The sequence below is a fragment of the Limulus polyphemus genome, unplaced genomic scaffold (genome assembly GCF_000517525.1).
Source record: "Limulus polyphemus unplaced genomic scaffold, Limulus_polyphemus-2.1.2 Scaffold7760, whole genome shotgun sequence".
NCBI lineage: Eukaryota > Metazoa > Arthropoda > Merostomata > Xiphosura > Limulidae > Limulus > Limulus polyphemus.
In genome coordinates this window covers 1-11382 of record NW_013673370.1, presented here as the reverse complement: position 1 = coordinate 11382, position 11382 = coordinate 1, and the positions used below count along the sequence as shown (strand labels likewise).

General features: G+C 34.4%; 1 protein-coding gene and 1 long non-coding RNA gene across 2 annotated transcripts in view; one reads left to right on the top strand and one right to left on the bottom strand.

Moving 5' to 3' along the window:
* LOC111089889 overlaps nt 1–3370 on the bottom strand; it is a 5236-nt gene extending 1866 nt beyond the window's left edge. The window contains exons 1-2 of the long non-coding RNA XR_002614048.1: nt 3029–3370; nt 793–843 (exon numbers count right to left, since the gene is read on the bottom strand). This is a non-coding gene — a long non-coding RNA (uncharacterized LOC111089889). The remainder of the gene's footprint in view (nt 1–792; nt 844–3028) is intronic.
* Nucleotides 3371–3473: 103 nt separating this feature from the next.
* LOC106474845 (rap guanine nucleotide exchange factor 1-like) lies at nt 3474–9229 on the top strand. The gene has a single exon (XM_013935540.2). It carries the CDS (start codon nt 4193–4195, stop codon nt 7547–7549), a length of 3357 nt encoding a protein of 1118 aa, XP_013790994.1. The 5' UTR covers nt 3474–4192; the 3' UTR covers nt 7550–9229.
* The last annotated feature ends 2153 nt before the right edge of the window (nt 9230–11382 follow it).

The following is an 11382-nucleotide window of genomic DNA, read 5'->3' as shown; positions in this document are numbered from 1 at the left end:
CCTTAACTGGAGCCATGTCTCATTAGAACACCATATATTAAACTCGTATTCTCCAATCTTATTGTCTGTAGATTTTTTTATGAAATCATCATTTAAATGTTTGGGTTCCACGTCTCTAGAAACCTTAAAAATCTTAATCATATCCCAATATTCTCTCCAGTGGAAACATGTCAAATGTTTTCAATCTATCTCCATTTGGAACCATCTTGTTAGTTCTCGAACATCCTTTCTTAACTTAAATAAGGTGACCAAAACTGAATAACTATTTAAAATGACACATTGAGTGAACTGATGGCCTCCTTCCCATCCCACTCACTAGTTTTCTTCATGCAACAATGTTGTTTAGCTTATGACTTCTTAATATGTATTTTCTAAAAGGCTTTAAAGGTTTTATAATAGTTTTTTCCTCATATGACAGCCCCTTTATCCCAGGATACTATTTTGAATCCTTTTCAACAACTCAACATCAAATGCGTTCCATATGTTTCCCCAGTAGGATCACCCCTAGCTTATCCATCTTTTCTCAAGAGGAAACGAAAGTTTTTTTATCAATCCCTATAATATAACTCTTACATCCTATCTGCTCTTCTCCAAACTTTTCCAATAAGTCAACATCCTTTCTTAGTAGACCAAAAATATACACAGTATTCTATATGAGGCCTAACTAGAGACTTGTATAGAGATTACGACTTTTCACTTGTAATAAATATATCAATATATACAGACTAAACTTCTATTAGCTTTACTACTAGCAACAGAACACTGCCTCAATAATATGAGTAACTTACTCACCACTCTGATAAGATCCATTTTTTTCTGCCACACTAATGAGTGGTTTCTTATCTATAATAAACATGTGATCCAAATTATAACCTAAATGCTTCTTGCACTTACTATAAGTAAAGTTCATTTACCAAATATTTTTCCAACTCACTAATTATACCCCTATTGATGTTATTAATGTAAATAAGGAAAAGTAGAGGCCCAGGCACTGACCCTTTAGATGCTCCACTGGTAACAAGAGTCCATTAATAACAACCTTTTGCTTTTCCCATCCAACAAACCAACAGTCTTTCCCTCACCCCTACCAGTGTCATTTTCTTAGCTAATCTTCTCTGTTGCTCCTTGTCAAAGGCTTTTTGAAAATCTAACTACACCAAGTCTACAGCCTATCCATTATCCAGATAATAAGTAACGTCCTCAAAAAAAGTTAACTGTAATCTGCACATAATGTCATTAATGCATGGAATAGGTACTTTGAGTGCACCTGTCAGGGCTCCAAGTAAGTTAAGAACCATTGTTTCCCTGACAGGTGATTCTCATAAGCCATTTTGGATTTCATAATTTCTTTTTTCAATCAAACCCCTAAAGTTTCTGTAATTTTATAAATTTTGCATCCTATTTGTCAACATAAACTTCTTAATTGGTATACCTGAACTAATTAGAACTGAATCTCCTATACCTACAGTATAAATATTTCCAATTATAATACTAAAAGTTACATGTCAGGGTAGTGTCAATCTAAACATGTCAAAAATATTTTGTTGACGGTTCAGGTAACAATTGTCACTTTCATAGAAATATTTTGTTGACGGTTCAGATAACAATTGTAACTTTCATAAAAACATTTTGTTGACGGTTTAGATAACAATTGTCACTTTCATAAAAATATTTTGTTGATGGTTTAGATAACAATTGTCACTTTCATAAAAACAGAATTACTGTACAGTTAGAGTTACAAATGCTTTTTCAATTCACCTTGACTTTTTTGCAGAAGGCTGAAAAATCTTTTCAAAATTGAGATGCATGTGGATTATCACAGTTTTTAGATGTTAAGTTATGGGTTTGGACAAAATTCATTGTTATTTTATTTCCTACAGTCAAATAATATATTAATTTTAACAAAACTATTTCATCTCTTTCCTTCGCTAACAGTACTTACTTAGTAAGTATACCAATTATCATCTGCAATTTAAACAATTAATGGTCTACATCTTCTATCTTTCACCATTCAAACTACTTTTACAAAGTTAAACTTCTTAAAACTTCTCAAGAAGGATTTTAAAAAAATTGATAGAAAACTTGAAATTTTAATTAAAGAACATCCATCACGGTATTGATCAACAATGGGCATTACTCCCAAATTCATGAATATAAAATTAGGGTTTCCAAGTTATAGTTTGGAAAGCGGATCTTGTAAGTGTGCATTTTAATTTCTATGAAAAAATTTCTACCTAGTTTGGTAGGCCTGTACTATATTTCAGAATCTTCGTAACCAAATATTTATGACTTCTTTGGTCACTTTGCACCTTGATGTAGCTCTCAAAAATTAATTTAATACACATTTTTGAATTTGTAAATTTTATGTGAAGAATTTTTAACATGTATCCCTTCAGTATATAAATACTTATAGAAAAAAATATATATATAACACTGCATACTGTAACTCTCATGGATTTCATGCCAGTCTCATGGGTTTGACGTTCATCTCACAGTCTCACTAAAAAGTGATATAAAATCACAAGAAATAAACAAATTCAGCAAGTAGTGGAGTCACCTAGCTGCTTACATGGGAAACTACTTTTAAAAGGGTTGAATATAGTCTTGAGTATTCAGACATACCTCATGTATGGCAGAATAAATATTAATGAATTTTATGATTCCTGCTATTCTTGGATTCATAGTTTGCACAGTTCAATAAGTAAACTGGTGTATCTTTATATAACCATATATGTAAATTCCTTACTTGCATTCCAGCTTTTAAAATATTTCAGGAATTCTTACTAACTAAACAGCATTACCTTTAGTTTCAAGGCAAGCCATTCTTCTATCTCCGAATAAGCTTAACATAAAAGAATGTTCATATTCTCTCCTTGCCCCCCCCCCCCCTGGTGCTCTGCCTCACTGATTTCAGCATTTAAAAGTTGACATTTGTAACCTTCTATTCTGCATCTCACTTATTTAAGTAAAAATAAAACGAATACAACATACATTATAAATGAATTAAAACAACATCGCTTCTTCATACCAATTCGAATTTATCGGGAGGCTTCTGTCTCTCCCTTCTTGCACTCCCACCAGAAGTCGTTTGACTACCATTGTTCCAGTCCAATTGCCATCATCTGAATCCATCATTGAGTAAAGGTCTTTCATCTCTTGCAACTTCTTCAGAACTTGGTTTAACATATTTTATATTTTAGTAAGAATTAGCATAATACGGTATATAATTAAATATTTTTTAATGTTTGTTTTTAATGGCATATATTACTATATTAATGATCTAGAACATACTCTTACTAACAGTAAAACTATGCAAAAGGCTTCTTTAAACTTCGGCATAGTTATAATCAATCACCGTACAGATGTTCAATTAGACAGATGAACGCGGAAGTGTACCACCGGAAATATGCCTAATAATATAGTATATTACCATAGAGGGCGTGCGGATAGACTTGGCTAAGAAAAGGTGAATTTAGCTTAAGTTTAGGGCAAGGCTTTGGGTTAGTAACTAGGTACGTGAAGACAGTGATTAACTGACTTAAATTTGAATAATCTTTTAATGTGTTACATTTGAATTCTTCAATGTTCTTAGTGCCATGAGAACTTCGTGTAAAAAACGACTACTCGTGGAATTATTATTTCAATTTTATTGACTACTCTGGGAACGTACAGCTGTCTTACTAGTTGAAGTTATTCCTACTCTTAGAAATTAGAATCCTAGTCCTATAGCTTCAGCTGCAGTGACTCCTCTTGTATGTGCATTTGCATTACTCCTCCACGACTTACTTATTTAGTTATACCGAGTCTTGAATAATAATATCAACAAGGTTGAAATTAAGCACCCGTGAATGAATTGGTTTAGGTAAGACTAAGAAGCCCATCTTTTCATTGCATTAGATAAATATTTTTACGATTGTTCCTTGAATTTAACTAATACTAGTAGTAATATTGAGTGAATAAACTACAGTAACAACTAGGCAATGACTCGTATGAAACTGAAGACTAAATTAAGTGTAGCAAAAAAACATAAATACATGACACATAGATATGATCTAATGATAAAATATTTTCGGAAGTGATATTCCTAGTGAAGACCTATACCAGACACACTTTTTTTTAAAGAAAAGGAGAAGAATGTTATTTTTATTTTCCATCTATTGTGATTTGTTATAATATGAAATAGCTCATTTGGATGTATAACAAAATAATGTCAGCTAAAGGAGAAAAGACAGATTTGTCTCGCCCTCGAGGTGGAAAGCTAGCCAAACGAGCTCGGTCATTTAAGGAGGATATAATTGGTAAAATTGCTCAAAAGCGTGGTCCCCTGTCACCAGGGAAAGCTTCTAAATTAAAGGGAAAAGTTATTGAAGGAGATTCAGAAACTGAAGAAGTTGGGAAAAGTCGAACAGGAAATGAAATTGAAGACTTACACACTGATGTTCAGGACTTAAGAACTGCCCTACGATTCATTCAAGAAGTTGTTGAAAAAGAAAAAACTGTAGAAGTTTTGCCAGGTTGTGCCAATTTGGTTTTAGAAACTGTTTTTAACATTCAATCGTCATTGAAAAGGGTGCTAAATAATGATCAGAGTTCGCTAGTGCTATCTTCATTCAGTCAGGTTTATCAAACCCTGGCTAATTTAATCAAGTGGTCTGATAATGCTCTACATGTTACTAACAATTCTGATACAACTATTGTAAGTAATGTTTATGAAATTATCCAGCAATTACAAGAAGCGGTAGAAGCTCTGGTACAACTTTTTATGAATAGAGTAAAAAATAAAGATAAGTTAAGCCCTGGTTTGACAAGTTCTGTTCAAGAGTCAATTACAGTAAAACCAGATAGCCCTCAGAGAAATTCCTTGCCAGATATTCCGTTGACACCTCGTGAACGAGAGATTTTAGAAAAAACTAAGTTCGCAGAGTTACATCAAAACAGTCAGTCTTTAGAAACTAAACGTCTACATCATTCAGCATCTTCTGATAGTATACTGAATTCTGATACTCAGAAAGTGAAAGAAGAAAACATCCCACCTCCTAAACCCCCTCTTCCTTCAAAGAAAGATTTAAATTTACATTATTTGTTTAAAGCAGGATTATCGGAACCAGCACCTCCAATTCCTCCGAAGAAACGTAATGTAAATGGCCCAATGGCTTGTTCACAGATAGATTCTGGAGACTCTTCCAGAAGTCCTCATGATGTACAGAATATCTGGAGTTATACATCTGGTAACTTTTCAAATTATATAGCTTCTTCGGTAGTTAGGACTGATGCCACATCAGTAGGCTTTCCTCATTGGAATAGCCCTTATGATTTCTTTTCATCAACACCTGTCAGTAAATCTCTGGGTAGCAGTGTGGATTCAAATTTGGATTATTCAACTGATGACTTGCAAACAATGAGCACACCAAAAGGTTTTCTGTTCAACCAGAAAAACCAAGAAGTGAGTATTCATCAGTTAGGATTTTCTCATACTGAAAGCTACAGAAATCTTTCAGCAAGTGTTAGGTCCCCAGTATCAACTGATTTGGGAAGGATGGTAGAATCGTGTGTTAGCCACTTCTCAAAAGAAAGTAAACAGACAAATCTGATAATCACTTCAGGAATGGGATCAGAAAACACCAGTCCTGAACATCCTCCTGCCCTCCCAGCTAAACAGAGAGTGGCTCCAAGAACTCGGAGACCTTCTCAATATGATAACGTACCAACATATACTTTTTTACTGGCTGAAACAAATGGCTTTGGAATGGTGGGTACCTCAGTATGTTCTCGAGGTCACAGTCCTCAGCCAGTTTTGGAACATCAGAGTTGGGTGGATGGTAGTCATGATCCGACATGTCCTATTCATAGTACCAGACATACCCCAGAAGTTGGAGATCCACCACCATTACCTATGAAAAAGAAAAACATTATGGCATATATGCAAACACTGTCATACCAACCAGATGAAGGAGATATCTTATGCCACTCACAATTTACCTTTCATGCAATGGAGACAAGATTACAACAACAAAACTTTATTCTGACCCAACCACAGTCCTCCATAACTGCTCGGGTGTCCAGTTCTGAAGACTCTGTGATCTCAGATGGTCAGAGCAGTCTAAGTAGTTTAGAAAGGAGCTTTGGAGATGAAGAACAGCCAGCTTCTCCTGCTACTACACCACCAGCTTTGCCTCCTAAAAAGGGCAAGACACAGGTACCAATACAGAAAGAAAACTCCCAGACACAGCTTTCAGAATTGGACACTGAAAATGCTTCAAGTAAAGATGAGGATAAAATTTCATCCCCAATGGAAAAAGAGAGTGAACAGATAAAATCACCAACACCAAGTGTAAAAGAAACTGAAAACAGTCCACTAGATGAACAGGAGGTTACCCAGTATTTAATATGGAAGAAACCTAATGAAGAAGGTCCAGAGGTTCGGGGTGGTCCAATAGATGCTATCATTGTTCAGGCTGCAAAAGCAGGTAAAAAAGACTTCCTTTATCAGGAAGCTTTTCTTACAACATACCGCACAATTCTTTCCCCCATGGAGCTGATCAATAAACTTTTGTACAGATTTAATAAATTTATTCACCTGAATGATTCAAAACAGCGAGCTGCTCGAAATGTGTTTTCTCTGTTGGTGCGCGTTGCTGACGATTTGTGTGTGAGCGATATTGAGCATGGTGTTTTTCAAAAACTTTTAGATTTTATTTATCAATTGGTGAGTAGTGGAGAATTAACATTTGCCAGAGTTCTTCGAAAAACGGTAGTGGAGAAGTGTGAGGCTCATCGTTTTTCTCAACAGAGTTTACAGATCCTTCTGACTTCCTTAAATGTGCATACTTGTCAGGCATCATTACTTGACTTCAAGTCAGAAGTCTTAGCAGAACAGATGACATTATTAGATGCTGAACTTTTTCAAAAGATTGAAATTCCAGAAGTGCTATTATGGGTCAAGGAACAAAAAGAAGACTTGAGTCCAAATTTAACTTCCTTCACTGAACATTTTAACAAGATGTCCTATTGGGTGAGGTCCCGCATCTTGGAACAGAATGATGCTCGAGATAGAGAAAAATACGTCACTCGTTTCATTAAAATACTCAAACATCTTCGTAAACTGAACAACTTTAATTCTTATCTTGCAGTACTCTCTGCACTTGACTCGGCACCAATACGCCGCTTAGAATGGCAGAAAAATATTACCGAGGGCCTGAAAGAGTACTGTGCTCTGATTGATAGTTCTTCTTCCTTCCGAGCTTATCGTCAAGCTCTAGCGGAGACGGAGCCTCCCTGCATACCTTACATTGGCCTGATTCTACAGGACTTAACCTTCGTCCACATAGGAAACAATGATTTCCTTCCCGATGGTAACGTCAACTTTTCGAAGCGCTGGCAACAATTCAACATCCTCGAGAACATGAGACGATTTAGGAAAGCTCACTATCCTTTCAAGAGGAATGAACAAGTTATCTCCTTTTTCAACAGGTTTGACGAGTATTTGTGTGAAGAATCCATGTGGCAAATCTCGGAAACTATCAAACCACGAGGTGGTAAAAAGTGTTGAATGAATTGAAAGTTTTAACCCTAACTTATATTTTACTCTAAATCCTCATGCATCGGTACCTCATTATGTAGCTTCTGTTAAAAGTTATTAAAGTGTAAACAGCATCCACTGGTGTACAGTTGTCAAAATTCCAGTGAATTTGTGTATTATATGCTTCGGCAAAGTAGTCTTGTGTGTATATATATATGCACATTATGAAACGTTCTCATAAGTGAGATTTAATTAATGATAATATATTTAGTATATATTAAATAGCTACATGTGTGTGTGTATAACTTATTCTTTATTATACCTTGATATGCCAAGATGTTTCAGCATTTTTTGTGTGGTAGCTATTTTTGTTTTCAGTGATTATGTGATAAGGTATATCTGCCTTAGTGACTCATAAAATTTGGTTAGTAAAGTTCCCAACTGATCTAGGTTTAACAGCTTGCCAATGCTAGTGCCCTTAGAATGTTTTGATAAAAATAGATAATTTTGTGTGTTTTACCTAGAAACAAAAGTAATATCTGTCCAATTTTACAAAGTTAGACATTTATCAGTATTTGAAATCTAGCTTTTTGCAATGTTTACATATTCACAAAGTTAAAAAATGTTTGTTTGTTTTGGTATGAGAGAAAATTTACTGCAACTCTTAGCTTTAAGAGAGTTTTGAAAGATCAGCTACACTACATCTATTTCATCAAGGTTCTATCAGTACTTTGTAATTCCTATGTTTCTGCCAAAAGTCACTGAGGTTTCAAATTATTTGAGACTTCCAAAGAGATGTTTTTACTACACCAAAATAGAAAGTTAAAGAGGATTTGTGTATTTGGTACTTCCAATTTCAAAGCTAATTAAGAATTAATATTTTGGGTAATCCTTCTGGAGCTGTTTTAAAGGTATGTGAGTGAGGCTGAAGAAAATGTTGTCTGAAGGATTATGGGAAGAAGCGTCTTTAGATTTCCTTTATAACATCAAGCATCATTTTGGCATCATTGATTATTTCATAGATGTCATGTGGTGGAGAAAAGGGACCATTGAAAAAGTTTTTAACTTTTCAATTGGTTCAGGGCCTGTAGTTTTATTTCCATGTCACTCATCTGGTCATACAGGTTTTTTTACTTTTTTCAGGACTGAAATAAAATTTGACCAGAGTTAATTTTTTGTGCATTCTGCCTAGGTACAGAGTAATACCTGCTTGAAATTATACTAGTTTATTTATCATACTTTGATGCATGCTGGGATTCATGGTCTTTTTTAATACTTAATGCAGTAAGTGTACTCAAGTAAAATGATAAGACTTCTGCAGGTATTTAACTGATTATACACAACCTGAGCTAACATAAATTGGTTTATTATAAACAGCCAGTGATAAGTATAGAATGTTTGTTTTGATAGTAGTGTTACTATACATGTACAGCTGAATTTCATTGTTATTTTCTACTGTGTTTATATATATAAACATACACTCCTTTTGAAAAGCATGTAGGTAAGACTCTTCTTTAGATATTATTTTAACTGACCGTTCTACACAAGAAAACAATGTTGCTAATAAGTGAACAAATACAGTGTAAAATAATTTTAACCTGAAATTACCAGTGTGGATTTCAAACACCTGAAACTGTTTACAGTGTACTATATACTCCTGAAACTGTTCACAGTGTACTCTATACACCTGAAACTGTTCACAGTGTACTCTGTACATATACTGTGAACAGTTTCAGGTGTATAGAGTATACTGTGAACAGTTTCAGGTGTATGAACAGTTTCAGGTGTATAGAGGTATGGAGTACACTGACCTGAAACTGTTCACAGTGTACTCTATACAAATGAAACTGTTCACAGTGTACTCCGTACACCTGAAACTGTTCCCAGTGTACTCTATACACCTGAAACTGTTCACAGTGTACTCTGTACACCTGAAACTGTTCACAGTGTACTCCATACACCTGAAACTGTTCACAGTGTACTCCGTACACCTGAAACTGTTTACAGTGTACTTTATACAAATGAAACTGTTCACAGTGTACTCTATACACCTGAAACTGTACATTGCACTCTATACACCTGAAACTGTACATTGCACTCTATACACCTGAAACTGTACATTGCACTCTATACACCTGAAACTGTACATTGCACTCTATACACTTGAAACTTTCATTGTTTTCTCCAGATTTTGTACAAGCTAGGATTCTAAAATCATACCCAAATATTTTACTGCATCTGAATGACAACACCATAGCAACATGATGTCACTAATTAATACAGATTCTTTTACTCTTTCTTTTACTTCCTAGTTTTTACATGACCGAAAATTCTTCCAGAATTTTCAGAATTGTTTCCATACACAGAATATTATCCACCCCTTTACCGTAGGTGTACGTACAACACTCGTGGAAACTTCAGTTAATAGGAACTTGGAATCAAATGTAAGGTGTACTTCTAAACTTGTCAATATGTACTCCTCATTTCATTAAAAACTCCAGTTCCCAGGTACTTTCACTGCAGTCTCTAGAAGTGTTTACTGTACATTTCAATTGGCAGAAGCTTTTTTTAATTCTAAGAACACATGAGTGGAAACAAACAAAAATATTTTGTTATGTGTCGATCACACAACAAATGTTATATCCAGTGCTGACAATTACTTTTACTAAATACCTGGGCTAGTCAGTCTGGCTGGGATACAACAGATATAGTATCAGTCTAGACACTAAATACATGTACTCTTATGAACAACAACTGTTAGGGTGTGAATCAGATTATAATCATTATAAATTTTATTTAAATTACATACATATTAGGCTGTTATATAAGAATTAATAACACAACATTATTTCAACATGCTATGATCAATTTAAAGTTTTCTGTATTCTATCACATTCATTCTGAACGGTTAGGTGTGCAGGTTAAAAAATGCATCTTTTATTGTGTGGTTAGTGACACACTGTACATTGGGTGATTATATAAGAGGTGAACAAAGTCTGTGTGACCAGACGACTCCCACTTGAGCTTCATGATATCTTAGTATGTGAAGGAGTAATACCTGCATAATCTTCGTAATTTCACACGGTGTTTGTGTGCTTAGATGAGAAACAAGATTTATTTTTTAACCCAATATTTCGTTACCTGTTTCTTTGGGATAAGCTAATCAGCATTTATTAAGTTATGTGTCAACCAGCTTGACAAAAAATGATAGTCATGATTTTCAACCTTGATGGACATATCTAATTTAATTGTAGTTAGTTAACTATACCTTTGAATGTGTGGGCTGATTTTTGTTATGGCAGCAGGTGTGATATGTAGTTCTTTATGATATTTTTGCTGATGAGTAAAAGTTCTCACATTAGTAGTTCATATCTTGCTGGTATTACACAACAGAAAAGATTTAATATTTCACAGACACTGATAGTAAATACAACTATCTCATAGACGTATTCCTTTTATATACATTAGAATATATAGATGTATTCCTTTTTATATTCCATGGGCTATATGGATATACAGATGTCAGTAACATAACTACAAAATATAGCCCCTACCTGCATCAAAAGTAATTGGGTCCCCTACATTTATTTCCCTATAATTGTAGTTATTATTCTGACTGGATTACATCATTAACGGGGACCCTGTTTACATTTATTTCCCTATAATTGTAGTTATTATTCTGACTGGATTACACCATTAACTTAACAGAGTCCCCTACATTTATTTCCCTATAATTGTAGTTATGATTCTGACTGGATTACATCATTAACTTAACAGGGTCCCATACATTTATTTCCCTATAATTGTAGTTATGATTCTGACTGGATTACACCATTAACTTAACAGAGTCCCCCTACATTAAC

Bases quoted from the DNA above. Each gene is read 5' to 3' on its own strand.
- LOC106474845 (XM_013935540.2), top strand. From the start codon at position 4,193: ATGTATAACAAAATAATGTCAGCTAAAGGAGAAAAGACAGATTTGTCT.